At 42.0% G+C, this 26,546-nt stretch overlaps 1 protein-coding gene across 1 annotated transcript in view; it reads right to left on the reverse strand.

Moving 5' to 3' along the window:
• Nucleotides 1–8,043: 8,043 nt before the first annotated feature.
• The window catches only part of LOC141004135 (uncharacterized), a 69,155-nt gene continuing 50,652 nt past the window's right edge, over nt 8,044–26,546 (reverse strand). Inside the window, exons 59-61 of the mRNA XM_073475633.1 lie at nt 10,972–11,003; nt 8,955–9,001; nt 8,044–8,660 (exon numbers count right to left, since the gene is read on the reverse strand). Coding sequence (XP_073331734.1) covers nt 8,526–8,660; nt 8,955–9,001; nt 10,972–11,003 — 214 coding nt within the window. The 3' untranslated portion in view covers nt 8,044–8,525. The remainder of the gene's footprint in view (nt 8,661–8,954; nt 9,002–10,971; nt 11,004–26,546) is intronic.

The raw sequence follows: 26,546 nt of genomic DNA on the forward strand, positions 1-26,546 counted from the left end.
AACAAGTATGCATTTTTTCACCTCAGGATCTCCTGCTGTAAGCTCCTCTAGATGATCAGGCTTGTCTGGCCACTCTCTTTCTTGCTTGCTGAGGAAGGCAGGCCCTGCAATCCATACTTCGTTCTGCATGAAGACGCTCGCCTTTTGCCCCCTGGAAGCGTAATCAGCTGGGTTCAACTGTGACTTGATGTAGCTCCATTGCTCCACTCTAGATGCTTGTAAGATTGTAGCGACCCTGTTCGCCACAAATGTCTTGAATCTGATGGTTTCATTTGCTATGTATTTGAGTACGGCGGTGCTGTCCGTCCAGAACTTGGAATCTGACAGCGGCAGCTGCAGTTCTTTCTTCAGCATGATGTCCACCTTCATAGCTAAGGTAGCCGCCGTCAGCTCCAGCCGCGGGATAGTTGTGGGCTTAAGAGGGGCAATCCTTGCCTTACCTAAGACAAATGAGCAGTGTATTTGGTTGCTGCTGTTCTTCTGGACTAGGTAAGTGACAGTACCATAGCCTATTTCGCTCGCGTCACTAAAGTGATGTAGTTGAGCCTCCACTGTTTCTCCAAACTCTGGTGGCTTGAAGCACCGATCCACTCCAACATCGGTGAGCTGCTGAAGCTCTTCTATCCACGTTGACCATTGTTGTGCAAGATGGTCTGGCACAGCGTCGTCCCATCCTGTTCTCAGTCTGCACAGTTCCTGCAGGACGTTTTTGGCAAGCAGTATGACTGGAGACAACATCCCCAGTGGGTCGTAGACTGAACTCATCATTGACAAGATTCCCCTTCTGGTGAGAGGCTTCTGCTGGATGTTCACGTGGAACTTAAACTGATCTGACTGGATACACCACTGTACCCCCAAAGCTCTCTCGATGGTGAGTGAATCGTGGTCAAAGTCGAGGTCTTTGACTTCTGTTGCCCTGTCCTCTTGTGGAATGCTGGACAACACATCCCGGTTGTTGGTCATCCATTTGGTTAGTCTAAATCCTCCTGTTAGACAGATGGCCTTCAGGTCTTGGTATAGCTTGACCGCTTCTTGTTCGGAGGCAACTGATCTCAAACAGTCATCGACATAGAAATTACATAAAACTGTATCCACTACTGCTTTGTCAAAACTGTTCTTGCTATCTTCAGCACACCTTCTTAAGGCATAGCTAGCGCAGCTTGGCGAGGAGGTGGCGCCAAACAAGTGAACCTCCATCCTGTATTCTTGCAGCTCTTGTGAGACGTCGCCGTCCGGCCACCACAGGAACCTGAGAAGGTCGGCATCTTCTGGTGGGACTTTCACCTGATGGAACATTGATTCCACATCCGCCATTACTGCGACTTGATCTTGACGGAACCTTGTTAAGACGCCGATCAGACTGCTCGTCATGTCAGGCCCTTGCAGTAGTTGTTGATTGAGTGTGGTTCCTTGGTAAGAAGCTCCACAGTCGAATACCACTCGTATTTTCTGCTTCTTAGGGTGGTAGACGCCGTGATGCGGGATAAACCACACCTTTCCGTCGCTCCGGCTTAATTCTTCATCTGGAACTTTTACAGCGTAGCCCTTGTTGATCATGTCGTTCATGAAGCGGACGTAGTCCTCTTTGAACGTCTGGTTTCGCTGAAGCTTCTTCTTCATGTTGAGCGCTCGCTGCTCTGCCACTGCTCTATTGTTGGGCATTTTTACATCTTTGTTTTTCAACGGCAAACCAATAGAGTAATGGCCATTGACCAGCTTGGCTGACTCAGAGACTCTGTCCATGAACAGCTGGTCTTCCTTCGACATTTCCAACTTCTCTCCTTGAGCGTTCTCAGGAAAATCACACTTGAATTGCTGAGTCCATAATTCTTCCAGTCGAGCCACTGAGATGCGATTCATCGTGATCTGTGGGTATCCATGTTTTGACCGGCTTGTGATGTTCCCACGCAGCGGTCCGTTTACGGTCCATCCCAGGGCTGTGCGTACTGCATACGGCCCATCTTTGACGCTGCGGATTACTTCCTCTGGTTCCAGGGCTTTCGCCACATCAGTTCCAATCAGAAGACTGACATCTGCGTTGATTGAAGGGATTCGTACACCTTGCAGATGTGGCCACTTATCCACGTCTTCTTGAGTCGGGATGTTCTCTTTACTCACGGGGATAACCCTTTGTGAGAAAACCTCTGTGAGCTCGATGAAGTCATCGCCTTCTAGGCTGCTCACTTCTAGGTCTGGTACAGCTTTGCAGAAGACTGCCTTTTGTTCTCCCATGGTGGTGAGTAGGATGTTCACATTTTTTCCTTGCAGGTGAAGGTCGTTCGCCAGCTTGTTAGTGCAGAAGGAAGCGTTACTCCCTGGATCCAGGAATGCATAACAAGTCAGCACCTTGTTTCCTTTCTTTGCCTTTACCCTCACAGGAACGATGGCGAGGATACTATCAGTACCCCCGGCCCCAGTCTGGGAGCTTGTGTCCCCTGCATCCACAAATCCGCTGACCACCTTCGGAGACTCGTCCTTAGGCTCCCCCTCCGAAGCCTCTTCCTTTAGTGAGTCTTTGGGTTTCTGTTTTATGTGTAGGAGTGTAGGGTGTGTTGCTGAACATACCTGACAGCTCTTCTTTTCTTCACAGGCCTTACTCATGTGTCCTGCTGTAAGACAACTGAAGCACAGTCCTTTGCTCTTAAGGAACTCCAACTTTTCCTTGTGTAACATTTTTTGAAGTTTTTTGCATTGTTCCATGGTATGGTCTCCCTGACAGAAAATACAGGGTTTTTTGAAGGCCTTATCCACATTTGTTCCCTTCTCCTGAGTTTTCTTGTTTCCGTCCCCAACACCTTTCTCGGCTTTCTGTGCTCTTACTTCTGTGGCCAGTGTTGTGATGTTTTTCTTTCCACTTGACTTTTCTATCTTACTGTCTGTCTGGCGTTTTGTTTGTCCTGGGATTTCACCAAACACAGGGTGTGATGCCATTTCCGCCTGTGTGTTGACGAACGTTACTACATCTTTGAACTTCGTCCGTCGATCTTGCTTTTTCTGAATGTCTATGGCAACACTCCTGAATCTCTCTCTCAGCCTGTAGGGGAGCTTTGCAATGATCGTGCGCATGTTAGCAGCATTTTCCATCTCATCTAAGTACTCAAGGTCTGACATTGCATTACTGCAGCTTGTGAGAAAGAGGGCGTATGATTCAAGTGCCTTGCTGTCATCTGTTTTTATGATAGGCCAGTTTAAAGCCTTGTCCAGGTAAGCCATGGATATCTTGTATTTATCCCCAAAGCGTTCTTTCAGAAGTCTCTTGGCTTCAGGATAGCCCTGTTCTGGGTCCATGTGAAAGCAACTGCGCACTAAGTCATTAGGCTGTCCAATCGTATGTTGTTCTAAATAGTAAAGACGATCTTTGCTATTTTCGGTCTTACTCTCTACGCTATGTTCAAACGCTCTCATGAAGAGACGATATTCTATTGGATCTCCCTTGAAAACAGAGATGTTCTGTGGTGGCAATGTAGAGAGCTTCTGTTGCTTTATTAGGCTTTCGGTGATGTCGTTTTGGCGTTGCATGACAGTAACCAGATTATCTGTATTCACCGAATTGTTCACTGAGTATACAGGAGCTTGTATCACATAGTCACCTGCGTCTCTTCTTATTGTGTGGCTATGTTGACCGCGACTGTCGGCTGCACCACGGTTGCGGTTGACATCATGCTTCACTGAGGTAGACGTTAGAACATCCACCCTACTTCCTTTGGTTCTGCCAGACGCTTCTGAGCCTTCATATTTTTTTAACACAGCCAACTGCGCATCAGCTGCAGCGAGCCCAGCTTGTAGCTCTAACTCTTCTTTTTCAGCCTTGAGCTGTAGTTCGTGTTCTTCTAAAGCCTGTTTTCTTTTCAATGTAGCTGCCTTGGCTACCAAAGCAGCTCTTTCTAACTCCACCTTTAAGCGTTCAGAACGTGCTGACGATGTTGTTGAAGCAGCGCTGACAGACTTAGATTTTTTAGATTTCTTGGATGTGACTGACACACTGTCTTCAGGTTGTATCTCATCATTAACCCTTTTAGCTTCTTCTTGGCGTAGCTTAGCCACCTGTATCCATATATTCACTTCTTGTACAAAGTTTATGTGCTCACTATTTCTTGGCTCAAACCAATCCCTTTGATCTGTGTTCATATTCTCTTCACATCCTGTCTGGCAAAATAAGTCTTTAACATGGTCGTTTATTTCACTGAATTCCTTTATCAGTCCTTCATATTTGGTCAACAGTTCTTTTCCAATGTTTTCCACATTCGCATCATCATCCATTAAAGCATGCAATTCGTTCTTTGTCTCAGTAAGTTGGCCCAGTATGGCTCTTCTTGAGGTTATTTTCATTTGCAGATTATGTTCCAATCCTTTAAGTGTTGGTTTAACAACTCTCTTTTCTTTTTCCTCAGTTAGTCCTACTGTCTCTTCTGTTCCTGCCATGATTGCTTTGCAGTCGGTCCTTCCAGTAATTATACGGGTCCCATTTACTAACCAACAGTCACAAAGCAGCAGAGACGAGCCTTGTTGATATAGCTCCACTTGCTAGCTAGCACATTAGCTCACTACTCACGTGTCACATGCAGCCTCGGTAGGCTAACTGAGAATGTTTTTTCAGGTCCCTCGTTGAATCTTGAATCCACAAACCTCTCCAAAGGCTCCTTGTCCAATGTCTAGCTGGTTTTCTTACTAATGTAGAGGTTTGAATTGCTTGAGATCTTGCAATGGCTTACTCAGTAGTCTTTTTCTAGCAAGAAGTTACATTCCACAGGCAGTGTCTGTAGCTAGCCCAGTTGTAGAGTTCAGGAAAAATCCACTTCAGAAACGTTTTTGTAATAAAGGAAAAATATAAAAATCTCAGTTTTATTACTCAGTTTCAAAGTTAGTTCCACTGAATTACAAATCAATGTGGCTGGCTAACACACTTGTTGTAACTAATCACTAAAAGAAGAAGGAGAAGCAGGTAAGAAAACCGTTTGCTTCCATAGCTCTCAAGCACTGTCTGCCCGGTCACAAAATCAACAGACTATCTGCCCACGTACATGGTCTTAAAGGGGAAGTATGCCTTTTTTATCAACATGTACCAAAACCACTTATAACATGAATTCTAGTATGCTTTTAACATTTTTAACCATTATATGAACTTCTAAATGAAATTATGTATCATTAACTCTGTATATTCGTATATAGCCAAATTATGTATCTTTTTAACACATTTCAATCATGTTAACTGTATTTATCACCATGAACTGTTCTTTGGCCTCTACAATATGAAATATGTTTTTAAGCTATTATGACAAGTGTATCACATGCTTCTCTTAAATGAAATACAATATATTGTAATTGTTCACAGAAAGAATATATATATTGTTTTTATCCTGCTGACATGTGCAATTAACTCAAACAAATGAAGTAATGACATTCTCTCTTTTCATACCTCATTCTGCTCTCCAAGGGCGCTAATTTAAGAGTTTCTGCCATCAGCTAGCTGCTCTCTAGCTCGACACACACCTCACAGTTCGGAGCTCTTAGAAATAATAGGTACGAACAATACAAAAAATAATGAGGTAAATCACAATGTAAACTTTTTCCTTACAGGATTCAAACAGATGAAAATGATACATAACTAGTACGTTTACAAGTTTCACCGTTCCTCTGACGATGCGGAAGCACAACATTGCGACGAGAGAGTAGCAGGAAGTTTTAACATCGCAAAAAACCAGAAGAAGAAAACGTGCCCTTCAAAATAAAAGCGGAACAAACCACAAGGTGGCACTGTAGGACTACAATGTCTTGTTAACACACAAAAACAATACTGTGTAGGAAAATATTGCAATGCAATTAATCAGACATTTACACAAACTATGAAAGGAATTATTGCCTCTCACCTCAGGAGCCTGCTTGAAAGTTTCAGTAAGTACTTCCCAAATGATTACACGCCGGAAAAGTACGACTGGATACGCCAGCCTTTCACCACCTCCACCGCGCATCACCTGCCATCAGAGCTGCAGGACGCCCTGCTAGATCTCTCCTCTGACCGCACATTACAGACTGCTTTCTCGGCATGCGCACTGGAAGAGTTCTGGTTATTAGTAGCAACAGAGTACGCAGCACTGTCAAAAGCTGCAACCGATGTACTGTTTTCATTTGCATCCACATATCTGTGTGAAAAGACCTTTTCTGCGCTGACATACATGAAAAACAAATACAGATCACGACTCCTCAGAGTTGAGAGTGATCTTCGCATGGCTGTGTCTAACATAAAGCCAAGAATGCAGCTGCTCTGTTCAAACAAGCAGGCCCAGCCATCACATTAAATAGTGGTTGCAGCTATTTGGCTTTTGTGAAGAAAAAAAAAAGAAGAAGGCGTTTATAGAGTTAGGAGTTTTTGTTAACAAAAACATCTCTGCTTTGACAAGGAAAGGGTGTGTTTTGTTAAGGCTTCCTAATTAGCACGCGCTGGTTATCGTTTTATTTCATTAAAACTGCGGACAGCAGTGCATGTTAAATTGGGGGTCGCGACTCAAAAAGGTTGAAAACCACTGCTTTAGAGGGTTCATGGCCTCTGGTTGTGGATTTCACACTGTTAAGGTGAGCATTAGATAAATTACATCTCGCATGTCTGTTGCAGTTACAGCACGTCATAATGCTGTTGTTTTAGCAGCCTGCCACTCAGTCTCCTGCTGATGTCCAGCCTGTGGTCTCAGTCTCAGCCCTTGATGCGACTGATAATGCAGCCCAGCAGTCTTTCCTGCGCCCCCTCCTAGTTTAGCTATGGTGAATATTGTTGCAGTAATTAATGTCTTGTATGAATTGTTTGTAGGCTATGCATTGCATCATAAAATTAACTCATCGTTATTGTTTCTCCTTCCAGTTCACTAAATCACGATTTTGGTGGAGCACATGCAGTTGGCCTCAGTAAAGCCGAGTTTAGTGGCTAGAAGGACTCCCAGTCCTTCTCATTCTCCTCCGTCCCCTGTGAAGACCCCAAGCCCAACTTCATCCTCTGTGAGGACCCCCCGCATGGCCTCCGTGAGGACCCCCAGCCCTGCTCCATCCTTTGTGATTGTGATTTGAGTTGTCATTGTTATGTTATATTTTGGCATCCAGTACAATATTTGTTTGAAAATTTTGATTAATAAAGAAAACAAATATGTTCTTAATCCTCAGTATGTCTTGTGAATTTTCATATGTGTAGTCCACTGTTAGTGTACATATAAGTTAACTTCAAGTCCACTTAAAGTACAATTAAAGGTATATTTCAAGTATTAAAAAAAATACCTAAATAGTAACCTAGTAGTATACTTTAAAGTGCAAAAATGATATATAAATAGTAAACTATAAGTATGATGTTAAGTTCACTTAAAAAAAACTTACAAGTATACTTGCAGTATAAAAACTATTACACTAGTAGTTTACTGACAGTATACTTAAAAGTGTACTTTCATAAACTAATAAGTGGACTAGTATTATATGACTAGTAAACTGACAGTTTACCTATAAGTTCACTTTTTGTATAGTTGCAGTACAAAATAATACTTTGATGTAAACTAGTTGTTTACTCAAAGTGTACTGCTCTTAGACTTAAAGTATACTTGAAAGTATATTTTTATAAACTAAAAAGTGGGCCGATTTAGTCCCAAGAAGTATTGAAATAGTTCACTATACTATAGTAAGTATACTATTAGTACATTGATATTAGTATACTTACTAGATAAAGTATACTTGAGAAACTTGAACTTTACTTAAGTTCACTTAATAAAATAAACTTCTAATATACTTTTTTGTAAGGGCTATAAATGCCAATCACTTCTAAGGATTGAGCTACTGATGATGTTAAACACATTGTATATCTAAAAAGTGAAATGTCTTTAAAAAAGTGCATTTAGATTTCAGAATCTATTTAGAAACCCCATAATTACTTAAAATCACAGACATCATTGATTCCTTTTCCTTTCCATTTTTTTTTTTTTAGCTCAGTGCAGTAACAATTAGCTGGTACAGTGTAGTTGAAAAAGAAAATGTGAAACATAAGAAATAAAGCTATATTGTCAAAATAAAAAATAATGTTTGATAGTTATTTTTTTATTATTATTATTTCAAAATTCATCCAAACAGAGCTGATGGTGTACATCAGTAACAGAAACTGTCATCAGAATCAAACAAAATAAAATAAAACATTCTCTGATCACTTGATCATTTGAAAGCATTACATTTCCACAACCTTAGCTATAATGTGCTATAATATGTATGTACACTTGTGTGGACTGCGTATATGTTTCTCTGTGTGTGTGTGTCTTGTTAAATGACTTTAAAATGAAGTCTGTAGCTGAAAGTATGTTGAATTAATAGAACTTCAAAGTGGAATAGGTCCCATTCACTTACATTGTAAAAAAAAAAATATGGAAAAAGCTTAAAATTCTCAAAAGTATATTAAAAGAAGGGACATTTTGAAGAGGCAGAGCATCTTCACATTTGAAGGGTTCCTGTAGCTGCAGGGGTAATAAAGGGCCACAAGAAGCACAGACAGAGTTTATCCACCCTCCTTAAATTGAGGTTTGGGAAAAAAGTAATAGTAGTAGTACTATTACAAAAAACAATGCTAAAAAACATAAAAATACGAAAACCATTGCAGAACACCCTGAAGAGTGTGCTGGCAGTCCAGGTTGTTCTCTTGGGACCTGGTGGAAAAGTAAACCAGAAATTAATTTCACTGTAATCTAACTGTAACCGAAAATAACAGTAATTAGTAACATTTAGCTCTGTCGATGTTTCAGCACCACTTGAATAAATAAGAACTGCTGAAGTCTCATATCTGACAGTGTTGAATTTTGGAACTTTCTGACATATAGAGATATCCTACTGAGATCTATCTTGATGGCTAAATGTCACTTTCTTCTAACCTAATCTTATAAGTTCCTCACATTTAAATTGTAATCTGTTATCAGTCTATTACTCCTACTTTTGTGCTTTACCTCGTCTTCATTCTGGTTGGTCTCAACAGGCTTCTGACAATCAGCATCTTTAAAGTGGAAAGAAAATAACAGCATTCAGTAATGATCTGTATTTGTATAGATTTCAGTGAGACAAAATGTTTTATTTTTTGTGATTTACACCCCAAAAGCCTAAATGTCATCACATAATCCCCAGTAAAGTCCCTTTGGGAAAAGATACTTGATCCCACTTCAAAGTTTCAAATCACTAGTGCAGGCAGATCCCTCGTGTTTGTGTGTGCTCGGTCACTCACAGCTGGATGTAAATACCGGTGTGTATGTATCACGAGTTCTGTTGATCTTGTCTGGCGCGGCTTCCGTAGTGCAAACGACTGTGAGGGAGACTTGCGTGCACACGGGAGCGTGCCTCCAGGCAAATATAGTATAGTTTCAAGTTTCAAGTTTTTATTGTCAATTTCTCCACATGTACCAGACATACAGAGGAATCGAAAAGACGTTTCTCACTATCCCACAGTGAGAGAAATAGTGCACAAGCACAACAGATGAAGACCGACATTTCCTAACACTAAAGTATCAATAAGGTGCACGACAGATAAAGACATTTACTAACATTAAATAGACAATAAAATATATTAAAAAAACTACTATGTTTCTGTATGTCCAGTATGTCCAGTTTCTGTATGATATGTAGTGCAAAAGAAGACAGTCAGTAATAGCAGCAAACTGTTTAGGCTAGAAAAATGTACTAAATGACGTTGTTTCAAGTAAACTCTCCATGTCGCCACTTCAGGACACTTGGATTGCAGCGGACGAGCAGTATGGAGGAATATTACAAAGTTTTTGTGTAGTTTTATGGACCTTTTCGTCTCGGACGCCATTTACGCTCGTTATATGGATTATTGCTGCCGGAGGGTACCCCCGCAGGTCTCCAGCTGCACTTTGAGGAATAAGAAATTACACCGGACTTCTCATCAGCATGAGGGTGAGTCGATAATGACTGAATTTCGTTCTAGAGTGAACTATTCCTTTAAGGATTCAACCTCTTTTGGCATTAAAAGCTATAGTGCTTATTTGTTTTTATTTCATGGAAGTTCGTTTTTTGTTTCCTGTGTCTTCCAACTTGTCTTTCAGGCTGCTGCCTCCATTCATGGACAGATTTCATCTACACTACATATTATTTCATCCCGTGTTCCACAGACATTTTTTACCTTCATATAATGACTCGTCTCTCTGACTGGTGATCTTTTGCTTTTCACATTTTTTTTATCATGTCTAAATCATCACTTCTCCGTTTATGAAACATTCAATAAGCTCAGTCTTATATCATCTCAGTGTTGAACTTCTTTCACTATGTGGATCCCCCTCGACCCCGAGGCTGAATTTATTTTTCCAGACGTTCACAGGAGTCTTTCGACTGTTCTCCAACATTAACAGAAGCATCTTCTACTCTTCACCTTCACTGCTTTTCACTTCACTCACTGTTGACTGATTATTAATTGATGTGTCAGTCTCTACATTTTCTGCATCACCCTCCTCTCCTCTAGCCTGACGTCTCTCTTCCTTTCTATCTTTTCTCATCTGTCCCTCATCCTCTGCACTGTGTCCCATCTGTGTGGTTTCTTCATCATCAGTATTTCTTTTGCTATTTCTTTTTTTCAGTTCTTCAAGACCAATACCTTCACCCTGTTCTTCTTCCACCTCGTCTGTCAGATCCTCTGAAGTGGTCTCAACAGGCTTCTGATACTCTGTGGCATTGAAACCAGTTAATATTACCTCCTTGTCCCTCACTCTCTGTCTCTTCACCCAGACGGTGTTTTTGACTTAGTTTCCTTCAATCCTTCAGACTTGTCGTTCGAGTTTTCTTCTGTGTTATCCTCCTCTCCTTCAGTCTGATAGTTTAATAACTCATTGTCATTTCTAATCTTTCCCTATTCCTCTTCATTCTGCCTCGTCCTACAGGACATCTTCAACTATGTAGCTTTAAATATATAATATGACACCTAAATTATTAATCCTTTATGTATTTTTGTAGTCCTACCTCTGTACGTGAGGAGATAGACAGTCCTGGAGCTGATGAACAATAATTTTGAAGTCATTATTTGCACAGAAAAACAAAATGGTGACAACATGTGGTTAACACAATCCGTGTACCCAACGTTCTTTCGTTTTTCGTTTCAAAACCAAATTAAAATTAAAGCTGCAAGCAGCGATGAACGGGCCCTCGCAGTCCACGCGGGTCGGGGCGTGCTGCTGTCGGGACGTGCTCCTTTCCCGAACCCATTGCCCCGTTATTGTGCGCGCATGTCTTAACTGGTGAAAGTTCACAATGACAACAGATTATAAAATTTTTCGCCAGGTCTGATCTATATTCCAAGACAGGGGGAATATTAATTGTGTGTCTCTGTTGGCCCAGTTGATCTCGGTTGCTACGGCGATGGTTGTCGGAACTCCCTAGCAATGGCCTGTGACCACAGCTGCTGTCTGTGACAGAGCTGATCTGAGAGTGATTTCTGGCTCAGAAGTAGGACTTGAAACTACTGCTATATCTTCAAAACCAAACATGATATCGGCAAAATTTCTTCACCGTCAAGCCAGAAAGGCCTTAAAGAACACAGCCATAATTTTTTGTGGTCCTAGCTTCTAAAATGTGGTAATAGGAGCGAGTTCAAAACAGGTGCAGTTTGGAAAATCCTGGAAAATCCTCCTCCCGATTAACATTGGAGTAAATGGAACAGTTGAGAGCTACTCTTGTTGGTTAGGGGCAGATAAATCAAAAACCGTAAATCCTACCGATAAAGAAGACACATTGGGAGAAAGAAGACAAGTGTGGCTACAACTCTGTGAAAAAATCACATTTCTACTGTGTAATTTGTGGCTGGGATCGTCAGAGAAAGAGAATTTCTGAGAGTTTTTTTTGAGTCTCCCACACTCTGGCAGTTGGTTCTGCACGAACATTCCGCAATACACAATCATTGAAAAAACTAAAATTTTCAAAATTCTTTAAAATTCACTCAGCATCATTAAAGGGTCACAGTTCAAAAACGAAACATTGTGGGAAAAAAGTTCAAATACGACTTAAATAGACAAGACCCGTGCCTACATTTTAAAGTTTGAATGGTGTTTCTAGGTGAACGTAGGCCAGAGCTAGGAGATGTTTGAAAAACGTCGAAGAAATGCTCATCGTGCCATGGAACATTTTTGGTGTGTGAGTTACAGGGGCCAGTCTATACCACGCCTATGAATTTCATGTCCATAAGTGTTATGGTGTGGGCACAGTGCCAAATATAAAAAGAAACTGCCACCAGAGCGCCATCTAGTGTCAGATCGGTAACCCCTTTGTCAGCTATCCTCAGGAGGGCATTGGCAATGAGTGTACCAAGTTTTGTGTTAATTCGACCCACCGATGTGGAGATATAAAATACTTCAATTTAAAGAGCGCCACCTAGTGGTCATCCACCAAAATTTTGCACAGAGCCTTATGGGCTCATGGGGAAGGAGTATCCTGAGTTTCATGTCATTTGGACACACCAATGTGGAGATATGCAACACTTCCTGTTTGGAACGAAATCTGCAGGAAGTTGTTATGTAATAACTTGAGTATTACTCGAAATTCCAAAATTCTTTTAATAACTTTTTGTCAGAAGGGTCCACAGATGTTGTGTGCAAAGTTTCATGCAAATCGGTGAAATTTCCTGGGAGGAGTTCGAAAAAGTAGGTTTTCGACATTTTGCGAATTTGCGGAAAAAAAACCTGGGGCGGAAATGGGCGTGGCCTATATCAGAAGACTCAGCAGAATTCACTGAATGCGTGGATGTAAGGTTTTTGAATGTGCGACAAAGTATATGGGAGTTATTAGCCAAAACGCACTGTCCTTGATTATAGCGCCACCTAGTGGTGAAAATTCACAACGACAACAGATTATAAAATTTTTCGCCAGGTCTGATCTATATTCCAAGTTTGGTGAGTTTTGGGGTATGTTGCGGCCGCCAAATATGCGATCCTTTGTGAGGAAGAAGGAGAATAATAATAATTAAAGCTGCAAGCAGCGATGAACGGGCCCTCGCAGTCCACGCGCGTCGGGGCATGCTGCCGTCGTTGCATGCTGCTGTCGGGGCAAGCTGCTGTCGTTACATGCTGCTGTCCGGGCATGCTGCTGTCGAGGCTTGTTAATGCAACAACTTCCGTAGAGGAAACAAAACTGAAGGCAGTGAAGCTGCTGTTTCGTCATGTAGCAATAAAAGCGCCACCTATTGGTCGATTTGCACGAAATTTGGTAGTAATGCTCATCGTGCCATGGAACACAATTGCCAAAAGTTTTGTGTTAATCGGACTGTATTTCATCAAGATACACAAGAATGTCTGTTTGACCACAATGTGCAGGAAATTGTTGTTTTATAATTTGGGCATTCTGTGGACTAGCACATTTCTTTTAATAACTTTTTGTCAGGAGGGTCCACAGATGCTGTGTGCAAAGTTTGGTGCAAATTGGAGAAATTGTCTGGGAGGAGTTCGAAAAAGTAGGTTTGCGACATTTGGCGAATTTGCAAATGGAAATTCAGTGCGAACGTGGGCGTGGTCTACATCACACTGTTCGGCTGTATTCAGCGAACATATAGATATAATGTTTAAAAATGTGCACCATATTACGTGGGAGTAATTAGCAAAAAACGTTTTTTCTTGATAATAGCGCCACCTGCTGGTCATTTTTGGTGTGTGAGTTACAGGGGCCAGTCTGTACCACCCCTATGAATTTCAGATCCATAAGTGTTATGGTGTGGGCACAGTGCCAAATATAAAATGAAACTGCCACCAGAGCGCCACCTAGTGTCGGATCGGTAACCCCTTTGTCAGCTGTCCTTAGGAGGGCATTGGCAATGAGTGTACCAAGTTTTGTGTTCATCCGACCAACCGATGTTGAGATATAAAATACTTCAATTTAAATAGCGCCACCTAGTGGTCATCGGCCAAAATTTAGCACAGAGCCTTAGGGCCTCATGCGGAAGTAGGATCCTAAGTTTCACGTCATTTGGACAAACCAATGTGGAGATGTGCAACACTTCCTGTTTGGAACGTAATATGCAGGAAGTTGTTATTTAATAACTTGAGTATTTTTAGGAATATCAAAATTCTTTTAATAACTTTTTGTCAGGAGGGTCCATAGATGCTGTGTTCAAAGTTTGGTGCAAATTGGTGAAATTGCCTGGGAGGAGTTCGAAAAAGTAGGTTTGCGACATTTTGCGAGCTAGCGAAAAAAAACGGTAGGCGGAAATGGGCGTGGCCTATATCAGGAGATTCAGCAGAATTCACTGAACGCGTGGATGTAAGGTTTTTGAACGTGCGTCAAAGTATGTGGGAGTTATTAGCCAAAACACACTTTCCATGATTATAGCGCCACCTAGTGATGAAAGTTCACAACGACAGCAGATTATAAAATTTTTCGCCAGGCCTAATGTGTTTGCCAAATAAAATCGCGTTTTCATACACGTTCAGGCAGTGAAAAATGCGATCATTTTGGCAGACAAAAAAAAATAATAATAATAATAATAATCATTACAATTACAATAGGGTCCTCGCAGTTTCACTGCTCGGGCCCTAATTAAAGCTGCAAGCAGCGATGAACGGGCCCTCGCAGTCCACGCGGGTCGGGGCGTGCTGCTGTCAGGGCGTGCTCCTTACCCGAACCCATTGCCCCGTTATTGTGCGCGCATGTCTTAACTGGTGAAAGTTCACAATGACAACAGATTATAAAATTTTTCGCCAGGTCTGATCTATATTCCAAGACAGGGGGAATATTAATTGTGTGTCTCTGTTGGCCCAGTTGATCTCAGTTGCTACGGTGATGGTTGTCGGAACTCCCTAGCAATGGCCTGTGACCACAGCTGCTGTCTGTGACAGAGCTGATCTGAGAGTGATTTCTGGCTCAGAAGTAGGACTTCAAACTACTGCTATATCTTCAAAACCAAACATGATATCGGCAAAATTTCTTCACCGTCAAGCCAGAAAGGCCTTAAAGAACACAGCCATAATTTTTTGTGGTCCTAGCTTCTAAAATGTGGTAATAGGAGCGAGTTCAAAACAGGTGCAGTTTGGAAAATCCTGGAAAATCCTCCTCCCGATTAACATTGGAGTAAATGGAACAGTTGAGAGCTACTCTTGTTGGTTAGGGGCAGATAAATCAAAAACCGTAAATCCTACTGATAAAGAAGACACATTGGGAGAAAGAAGACAAGTGTGGCTACAACTCTGTGAAAAAATCACATTTCTACTGTGTAATTTGTGGCTGGGATCGTCAGAGAAAGAGAATTTCTGAGAGTTTTTTTTGAGTCTCCCACACTCTGGCAGTTGGTTCTGCACGAACATTCCGCAATACACAATCATTGAAAAAACTAAAATTTTCAAAATTCTTTAAAATTCACTCAGCATCATTAAAGGGTCACAGTTCAAAAACGAAACATTGTGGGAAAAAAGTTCAAATACGACTTAAATAGACAAGACCCGTGCCTACATTTTAAAGTTTGAATGGTGTTTCTAGGTGAACGTAGGCCAGAGCTAGGAGATGTTTGAAAAACGTCGAAGAAATGCTCATCGTGCCATGGAACATTTTTGGTGTGTGAGTTACAGGGGCCAGTCTATACCACGCCTATGAATTTCATGTCCATAAGTGTTATGGTGTGGGCACAGTGCCAAATATAAAAAGAAACTGCCACCAGAGCGCCATCTAGTGTCAGATCGGTAACCCCTTTGTCAGCTATCCTCAGGAGGGCATTGGCAATGAGTGTACCAAGTTTTGTGTTAATTCGACCCACCGATGTGGAGATATAAAATACTTCAATTTAAAGAGCGCCACCTAGTGGTCATCCACCAAAATTTTGCACAGAGCCTTATGGGCTCATGGGGAAGTAGTATCCTGAGTTTCATGTCATTTGGACACACCAATGTGGAGATATGCAACACTTCCTGTTTGGAACGAAATCTGCAGGAAGTTGTTATGTAATAACTTGAGTATTACTTGAAATTCCAAAATTCTTTTAATAACTTTTTGTCAGAAGGGTCCACAGATGTTGTGTGCAAAGTTTCATGCAAATCGGTGAAATTTCCTGGGAGGAGTTCGAAAAAGTAGGTTTTCGACATTTTGCGAATTTGCGGAAAAAAAACCTGGGGCGGAAATGGGCGTGGCCTATATCAGAAGACTCAGCAGAATTCACTGAATGCGTGGATGTAAGGTTTTTGAATGTGCGACAAAGTATATGGGAGTTATTAGCCAAAACGCACTGTCCTTGATTATAGCGCCACCTAGTGGTGAAAATTCACAACGTTAACAGATTATAAAATTTTTCGCCAGGTCTGATCTATATTCCAAGTTTGGTGAGTTTTGGGGTATGTTGCGGCCGCCAAATATGCGATCCTTTGTGAGGAAGAAGGAGAATAATAATAATAATAATAATAAGAATTCTTACGATTTCAATAGGTCCTCGCACGGAGTTCCGTGCTCGGGCCCTAATTAAAGCTGCAAGCAGCGATGAACGGGCCCTCGCAGTCCACGCGGGTCGGGGCGTGCTGCTGTCGGGGCGTGCTCCTTTCCCGAACCCATTGCCCCGTTATTGTGCGCGCATGTCTTAACTGGTGAAAGTTCACAATGACAACAGATTATAAAATTTTTCGCCAGGTCTGATCTATATTCCAAGACAGGGGGAATATTAATTGTGTGTCTCTGTTGGCCCAGTTGATCTCAGTTGCTACGGTGATGGTTGTCGGAACTCCCTAGCAATGGCCTGTGACCACAGCTGCTGTCTGTGACAGAGCTGATCTGAGAGTGATTTCTGGCTCAGAAGTAGGACTTCAAACTACTGCTATATCTTCAAAACCAAACATGATATCGGCAAAATTTCTTCACCGTCAAGCCAGAAAGGCCTTAAAGAACACAGCCATAATTTTTTGTGGTCCTAGCTTCTAAAATGTGGTAATAGGAGCGAGTTCAAAACAGGTGCAGTTTGGAAAATCCTGAAAAATCCTCCTCCCGATTAACATTGGAGTAAATGGAACAGTTGAGAGCTACTCTTGTTGGTTAGGGGCAGATAAATCAAAAACCGTAAATCCTACTGATAAAGAAGACACATTGGGAGAAAGAAGACAAGTGTGGCTACAACTCTGTGAAAAAATCACATTTCTACTGTGTAATTTGTGGCTGGGATCGTCAGAGAAAGAGAATTTCTGAGAGTTTTTTTTGAGTCTCCCACACTCTGGCAGTTGGTTCTGCACGAACATTCCGCAATACACAATCATTGAAAAAACTAAAATTTTCAAAATTCTTTAAAATTCACTCAGCATCATTAAAGGGTCACAGTTCAAAAACGAAACATTGTGGGAAAAAAGTTCAAATACGACTTAGATAGACAAGACCCGTGCCTACATTTTAAAGTTTGAATGGTGTTTCTAGGTGAACGTAGGCCAGAGCTAGGAGATGTTTGAAAAACGTCGAAGAAATGCTCATCGTGCCATGGAACATTTTTGGTGTGTGAGTTACAGGGGCCAGTCTATACCACGCCTATGAATTTCATGTCCATAAGTGTTATGGTGTGGGCACAGTGCCAAATATAAAAAGAAACTGCCACCAGAGCGCCATCTAGTGTCAGATCGGTAACCCCTTTGTCAGCTATCCTCAGGAGGGCATTGGCAATGAGTGTACCAAGTTTTGTGTTAATTCGACCCACCAATGTGGAGATATAAAATACTTCAATTTAAAGAGCGCCACCTAGTGGTCATCCACCAAAATTTTGCACAGAGCCTTATGGGCTCATGGGGAAGTAGTATCCTGAGTTTCATGTCATTTGGACACACCAATGTGGAGATATGCAACACTTCCTGTTTGGAACGAAATCTGCAGGAAGTTGTTATGTAATAACTTGAGTATTACTTGAAATTCCAAAATTCTTTTAATAACTTTTTGTCAGAAGGGTCCACAGATGTTGTGTGCAAAGTTTCATGCAAATCGGTGAAATTTCCTGGGAGGAGTTCGAAAAAGTAGGTTTTCGACATTTTGCGAATTTGCGGAAAAAAAACCTGGGGCGGAAATGGGCGTGGCCTATATCAGAAGACTCAGCAGAATTCACTGAATGCGTGGATGTAAGGTTTTTGAATGTGCGACAAAGTATATGGGAGTTATTAGCCAAAACACACTGTCCTTGATTATAGCGCCACCTAGTGGTGAAAATTCACAACGACAACAGATTATAAAATTTTTCGCCAGGTCTGATCTATATTCCAAGTTTGGTGAGTTTTGGGGTATGTTGCGGCCGCCAAATATGCGATCCTTTGTGAGGAAGAAGGAGAATAATAATTAAAGCTGCAAGCAGCGATGAACGGGCCCTCGCAGTCCACGCGCGTCGGGGCATGCTGCCGTCGTTGCATGCTGCTGTCGGGGCAAGCTGCTGTCGTTACATGCTGCTGTCCGGGCATGCTGCTGTCGAGGCTTGTTAATGCAACAACTTCCGTAGAGGAAACAAAACTGAAGGCAGTGAAGCTGCTGTTTCGTCATGTAGCAATAAAAGCGCCACCTATTGGTCGATTTGCACGAAATTTGGTAGTAATGCTCATCGTGCCATGGAACACAATTGCCAAAAGTTTTGTGTTAATCGGACTGTATTTCATCAAGATACACAAGAATGTCTGTTTGACCACAATGTGCAGGAAATTGTTGTTTTATAATTTGGGCATTCTGTGGACTAGCACATTTCTTTTAATAACTTTTTGTCAGGAGGGTCCACAGATGCTGTGTGCAAAGTTTGGTGCAAATTGGAGAAATTGTCTGGGAGGAGTTCGAAAAAGTAGGTTTGCGACATTTGGCGAATTTGCAAATGGAAATTCAGTGCGAACGTGGGCGTGGTCTACATCACACTGTTCGGCTGTATTCAGCGAACATATAGATATAATGTTTAAAAATGTGCACCATATTACGTGGGAGTAATTAGCAAAAAACGTTTTTTCTTGATAATAGCGCCACCTGCTGGTCATTTTTGGTGTGTGAGTTACAGGGGCCAGTCTGTACCACCCCTATGAATTTCAGATCCATAAGTGTTATGGTGTGGGCACAGTGCCAAATATAAAATGAAACTGCCACCAGAGCGCCACCTAGTGTCGGATCGGTAACCCCTTTGTCAGCTGTCCTTAGGAGGGCATTGGCAATGAGTGTACCAAGTTTTGTGTTCATCCGACCAACCGATGTTGAGATATAAAATACTTCAATTTAAATAGCGCCACCTAGTGGTCATCGGCCAAAATTTAGCACAGAGCCTTAGGGCCTCATGCGGAAGTAGGATCCTAAGTTTCACGTCATTTGGACAAACCAATGTGGAGATGTGCAACACTTCCTGTTTGGAACGTAATATGCAGGAAGTTGTTATTTAATAACTTGAGTATTTTTAGGAATATCAAAATTCTTTTAATAACTTTTTGTCAGGAGGGTCCATAGATGCTGTGTTCAAAGTTTGGTGCAAATTGGTGAAATTGCCTGGGAGGAGTTCGAAAAAGTAGGTTTGCGACATTTTGCGAGCTAGCGAAAAAAAACGGTAGGCGGAAATGGGCGTGGCCTATATCAGGAGATTCAGCAGAATTCACTGAACGCGTGGATGTAAGGTTTTTGAACGTGCGTCAAAGTATGTGGGAGTTATTAGCCAAAACACACTTTCCATGATTATAGCGCCACCTAGTGATGAAAGTTCACAACGACAGCAGATTATAAAATTTTTCGCCAGGCCTAATGTGTTTGCCAAATAAAATCGCGTTTTCATACACGTTCAGGCAGTGAAAAATGCGATCATTTTGGCAGACAAAAAAAAATAATAATAATAATAATAATCATTACAATTACAATAGGGTCCTCGCAGTTTCACTGCTCGGGCCCTAATTAAAGCTGCAAGCAGCGATGAACGGGCCCTCGCAGTCCACGCGGGTCGGGGCGTGCTGCTGTCGGGCGTGCTGCTGTCGGGGCATGCTGCTGTCGTGACATGCTGCTGTCGGGGCTTCTACTTGCAACAACTTCCATTGAGGAAATGAAAGTGAAGGCAGTCAAGCTGTCATTTCGTCATGTAGCAATAAAAGCGCCACCTATTGGTGGATATGCACCGAATTTGGCACAAACCCTCATGTGGGCATGGAAGACAAATCAAAAAAGTTTTGTGTTAATCGGACTGTATTTCATCAAGATATGCAAGACTGTGTGGTTTACCACAACGTGCAGGAAATTGTTGTTTTATATTTTGGTCGTTCTTTAGACTATCACAATTCTTTTAATAACTTTTTGTCAGGAGAGTCCACAGATGCTCTGTGCAAAGTTTGGTGCAAATTGGAAAAATTGCCTGGGAGGAGTTCGAAAAAGTAGGTTTGCAACATTTGGCGAATTTGCGAATGGAAATTCAGTGCGAACGTGGGCGTGGCTGACATCACACGGTTCGGCTGTATTCAGGGAACATATAGATATAATGTTTAACAATGTGCACCATATTATATGAGAGTAATTAGCAAAAAACGTTTTGTCTTGATAATAGCGCCACCTGCTGGTGATTTTTGGTGTGTGAGTTACAGATGCCAGTCTCTACCACCCCAATCAGTTTCATGTCCATAAGTGTTATGGTGTGGGCACAGTGCCAATTATAAAATGAAACTGCCACCAGAGCGCCACCTAGTGTCAGATCGGTAACACCTTCGTCAGTTGTCCTCAGGAGGCCATTGGCAATCAGTGTACCAAGTTTTGTGTTAATCCGACCAACCGATGTCGAGATATAAAATACTTAAATTTAAATAGCGCCACCTAGTGGTCATGTGCCAAGATTTTGCACAGAGCCTTAGGGGCGCATGGGGAAGTAGTATCCTGAGTTTCACGTCATTTGGACACACCAATGTGGAGATATGCAACACTTCCTGTTGTGACCCAAATACACAGGAAGTTGTTATTTAATAACTTGAGTATTCTTTGGTGTATCAAAATTCTTTTAATAACTTTTTGTCAGGAGCGTCCACAGATGCTGTGTGCAAAGTTTGGTGCAAATTGGTGAAATTGCCTGGGAGGAGTTCGAAAAAGTAGGTTTGCGACATTTCGCGAGCTAGCGAAAAAAAACGGTAGGCGGAAATGGGCGTGGCCTATATCAGGAGATTCAGCACAATTCACTGAACTCGTGGATATAAGGTTTTTGAACGTGCGACAAAGTATGTGGGAGTTATTAGGCAAAACACACTTTCCTTGATTATAGCGCCACCTAGTGGTGAAAGTTCACAATGACAACAGATTATAAAATTTTTCGCCAGGTCTGATCTATATTCCAAGTTTGGTGAGTTTTGGGGTATGTTCAGGCAGTGAAAAATGCGATCATTTGGGAAAAATAAAAATAAAAATAATAATAATCATTACAATTACAATAGGGTCCTCGCAGTTTCACTGCTCGGGCCCTAATAATTAAAGCTGCAAGCAGCGATGAACGGGCCCTCGCAGGCCACGCGGGTCGGGGCGTGCTGCCGTCGGGGCGTGCTCCTTACCCGGACCCATTGCCCCGTTATTGTGCGCGCATGTCTTAACTGATAGCCAAAAACGGTATTGTGTTGATAATAGCGCCACCTGCTGGTGATTTTTGGTGTGTGAGTTACAGATGCCAGTCTATACCACCCCAATCAGTTTCATATCCATAAGTGTTATGGTGTGGGCACAGTGCCAATTATAAAATGAAATTGCCACCAGAGCGCCACCTATTGTCAGATCGGTAACACCTTCGTCAGCTGTCCTCAGGAGGCCATTGGCAATCAGTGTACCAAGTTTTGTGTTAATCCGACCAACCAATGTCGAGATATAAAATACTTCAATTTAAATAGCGCCACCTAGTGGTCATGGGCCAAGATTTTGCACAGAGTCTTAGGGGCTCATGGGGAAGTACTGTCCTGAGTTTCACGTCATTTGGACACACCAATGTGGATATATGCAACACTTCCTCTTTTGACTGTAATCTACAGGAAGTTGTTATTTAATAACTTGAGTATTCTTTGGAATATCAAAATTCTTTTAATAACTTTTTGTCAGGAGGGTCCACAGGTGCTGTGTGCAAAGTTTGGTGCAAATCAGAGAAATTGTCTGGGAGGAGTTCGAAAATGTAGGTTTGTGACATTTTGCGCATTTGCGAATGGAAATTTAGTGCAAACGTGAGCGTGGCCTACATCATATAATTCAGCTGAATTCAGGGAACACGTAGATATAAGGTTTAACAATGTCTGACAAATTATGTGGGAGTTATTGGTCAAAAACTGCTTTGTGTTGATAATAGCGCCACCTGTTGGTCATCTTTGGTGTGTGAGTTACAGGGGCCAGTCTTTACCACCCCTATGAATTTCATATCCATAAGTGTTATGGTGTGGGCACAGTACCAAATCTAAAAATAAACTGCCACCAGAGCGCCACCTAGTGTCAGATCAATAACACCTTCGTCAGCTGTCCTCAGAAGGGCAGTGGCAAGAATTGTACCAAGTTTTGTGTTAATCCGACCCACCAATGTCGAGATATAAAATACTTCAATTTAAAGAGCGCCACCTAGTGGTCGTCCACCACAATTTCGCACAGAGCCTTATGGGCTCATGGGAAAGTGGTATCCTCAGTTTCATGTCATTTCGACAAAGCAATGTGAAGATATGCAACACTTCCTGTTTTGACCCGATTTTATAGGAAGTTGTTATTTAATAACTTGAGTATTGTTTGGAATTCCAAAATTCTTTTAATAACTTTTTGTCATGAGGGTCCCCTGATGCTGTGTGCAAAGTTTCGTGCAAATCGGTGAAATTGCCTGGGAGGAGTTCGAAAAAGTAGGTTTGCGACATTTTGCGAGCTAGCATAAAAAACCGTAGGCGGAAATGGGCGTGGCCTATATCAAGAGATTCAGCCCGATTCACTGAACGCGTGGATATAAGGTTTTTGAATGTGCGACAAAGTATGTGGGAGTTATTAGCCAAAACGCACTTTCCTTGATTGTAGCGCCACCAAGTGGTGAAAAATCACAACGACAACAGATTATAAAATTTTTCGCTAAGCCTAATGTGTTTGCCAAATAAAATTGACTTTTCATTCACATTCAGGCAGTGAAAAATGCGATCATTTTGGACAAAGAAAAAAAACTAAAAATAAAAATAATAATTAAAGCTGCAAGCAGCGATGAACGGGCCCTCGCAGGCCACGCGGGTCGGGCCGTGCTGCTGTCGAGGCGTGCTCCTTACCCGGACCCATTGCCCCGTTATTGTGCGCGCATGTCTTAACTGATAGCCAAAAAGCGGTTATGTGTTGATAATAGCGCCACCTGCTGGTGATTTTTGGTGTGTGAGTTACAGATGCCAGTCTATACCGGCCCAATCAGTTTCATATCCATAAGTGTTATGGTGTGGGCACAGTGCCAATTATAAAATGAAACTGCCACCAGAGCGCCACCTAGTGTCAGATCGGTAACACCTTCGTCAGCTATCCTCAGGAGGCCATTGGCAATCAGTGTACCAAGTTTCGTGTTAAGTCGACCAACTGACGTCGAGATATAAAATACTTCAATTTAAATAGCGCCACCTAGTGGTCATGGGTCAAGATTTTGCACAGAGCCTTAGGGGCTCATGTGGAAGTAGTGTCCTCAGTTTCATGTCATTTGGACACACCAATGTGGAGATATGCAACACTTCCTGTTTTGACCCGAATCCACAGGAAGTTGTTATTTAATAACTTGAGTATTCTTTGGCGTATCAAAATTCTTTTAATAACTTTTTGTCAGAAGGGTCCACTGATGCTGTGTGCAAAGTTTGGTGAAAATCGGTGAAATTGCCTGGGAGGAGTTCGAAAAAGTAGGTTTGTGACATTTCGCGAGCTAGCGAAAAAAAACGCTAGGCGCAAATGGGCGTGGCCTATATCAGGAGATTCAGCAAGATTCACTGAACGTGTGGATATAAGGTTTTTGAATGTGCGACAAAGTATGTGGGAGTTATTAGGCAAAAATGGTTTGTGTTGATGATAGCGCCACCTGCTGGTCATTTTTGGTGTGTGAGTTACAGGGGCCAGTCTATACCACCCCTATGAATTTCATATCCATAAGTGTTATGGTGTGGGCACAGTGCCAAATATAAAATGAAACTGCCACCAGAGCGCCACCTAGTGTCAGATCACTAACCCCTTTGTCAGCTGTCATCAGGAGGGCAGTGGCAATGAGTGTAACAAGTTTTGTGTTCATCCGACCAACCGATGTCGAGATATAAAATACTTCAATTTAAATAGCGCCACCTAGTTGTCATCAGCCACAATTTCGCACAGAGCCTTTGGGCCTCATGAGCAAGTAGTATCCTGAGTTTCACGTCATTTGGACAAACCAATGTGGAGATATGCAACACTTCCTGGTTGGAACGAAATCTGCAGGAAGTTGTTTTTTAATAACTTGATTATTTTTTTGAATATCAAAATTCTTTTGATAACTTTTTGTCAGGAGGGTCCACAGATGCTGTGTGCAAAGTTTGGTGCAAATCGGTGAAATTGCCTGGGAGGAGTTCGAAAAAGTAGGTTTGCGACATTGCGCGAGCTAGTGAAAAAAACGCAAAGCATAAATGGGCGTGGCCTATATCAAGAGATTCAGCACAATTCACTGAACGCGTGGATATAAGGTTTTCGAAGGTGCGACAAAGTATGTGGGAGTTATTAGCCAAAACGCACTTTCCTTGATAATAGCGCCACCTAGTGGTGCACATTCACAACAACAACAGATTATAAAATTTTTCGCCAAGCCTAATGACTTTGCCAAATAAAATCGACTTTTCATTCACATTCAGGCAGTGAAAAATGCGATCATTTTGGACGAAGGAATAAAATAATAATAATCATTGCAATTACAATAGGGACCTCGCAGGTTCCCTGCTCGGGCCCTAATAATAATAATCATTGCAATTACAATAGGGACCTCGCAGGTTCCCTGCTCGGGCCCTAATAATAATAAGAAGAATTCTTACGATTTCAATAGGTCCTCGCACGGAGTTCCGTGCTCGGGCCCTAATTAAAGCTGCAAGCAGCGATGAACGGGCCCTCGCAGTCCACGCGGGTCGGGGCGTGCTGCTGTCGGGGCGTGCTCCTTACCCGGACCCATTGCCCCGTTATTGTGCGCGCATGTCTTAACTGGTGAAAGTTCACAATGACAACAGATTATAAAATTTTTCGCCAGGTCTGATCTATATTCCAAGACAGGGGGAATATTAATTGTGTGTCTCTGTTGGCCCAGTTGATCTCGGTTGCTACGGCGATGGTTGTCGGAACTCCCTAGCAATGGCCTGTGACCACAGCTACTGTCTGTGACAGAGCTGATCTGAGAGTGACTTTTGGCTCAGAAGTAGGACTTCAAACTACTGCTATATCTTCAAAACCAAACATGATATCGGCAAAATTTCTTCACCGTCAAGCCAGAAAGGCCTTAAAGAACACAGCCATAATTTTTTGTGGTCCTAGCTTCTAAAATGTGGTAATAGGAGCGAGTTCAAAACAGGTGCAGTTTGGAAAATCCTGGAAAATCCTCCTCCCGATTAACATTGGAGTAAATGGAGCAGTTGAGAGCTACTCTTGTCGGTTAGGGGCAGATAAATCAAAAACTGTAAATCCTACTGATAAAGAAGACACATTGGGAGAAAGAAGACAAGTGTGGCTACAACTCTGTGAAAAAATCACATTTCTACTGTGTAATTTGTGGCTGGGGTCGTCAGAGAAAGAGAGAATTTCTGAGAGTTTTTTTGAGTCTCCCACACTCTGGCAGTTGGTTCTGCACGAACATTCCGCAATACACAATCATTGAAAAAACTAAAATTCTTTAAAATTCACTCAGCATCATTAAAGGGTCACAGTTCAAAAACGAAACATTGTGGGAAAAAAGTTCAAATACGAATTAAATAGACAAGACCCGTGCCTACATTTTAAAGTTTGAATGGTGTTTCTAGGTGAACGTAGGCCAGAGCAGGAGATGTTTGAAAAACGTCGAAGAAATGCTCATCGTGCCATGGAACATTTTTGGTGTGTGAGTTACAGGGGCCAGTCTATACCACGCCTATGAATTTCATGTCCATAAGTGTTATGGTGTGGGCACAGTGCCAAATATAAAAAGAAACTGCCACCAGAGCGCCATCTAGTGTCAGATCGGTAACCCCTTTGTCAGCTATCCTCAGGAGGGCATTGGCAATGAGTGTACCAAGTTTTGTGTTAATTCGACCCACCGATGTGGAGATATAAAATACTTCAATTTAAAGAGCGCCACCTAGTGGTCATCCACCAAAATTTTGCACAGAGCCTTATGGGCTCATGGGGAAGTAGTATCCTGAGTTTCATGTCATTTGGACACACCAATGTGGAGATATGCAACACTTCCTGTTTGGAACGAAATCTGCAGGAAGTTGTTATGTAATAACTTGAGTATTATTTGAAATTCCAAAATTCTTTTAATAACTTTTTGTCAGAAGGGTCCACAGATGTTGTGTGCAAAGTTTCATGCAAATCGGTGAAATTTCCTGGGAGGAGTTCGAAAAAGTAGGTTTTCGACATTTTGCGAATTTGCGGAAAAAAAACCTGGGGCGGAAATGGGCGTG

Source organism: Pagrus major, chromosome 10 (assembly GCF_040436345.1).
Source record: "Pagrus major chromosome 10, Pma_NU_1.0".
Lineage (NCBI taxonomy): Eukaryota > Metazoa > Chordata > Actinopteri > Spariformes > Sparidae > Pagrus > Pagrus major.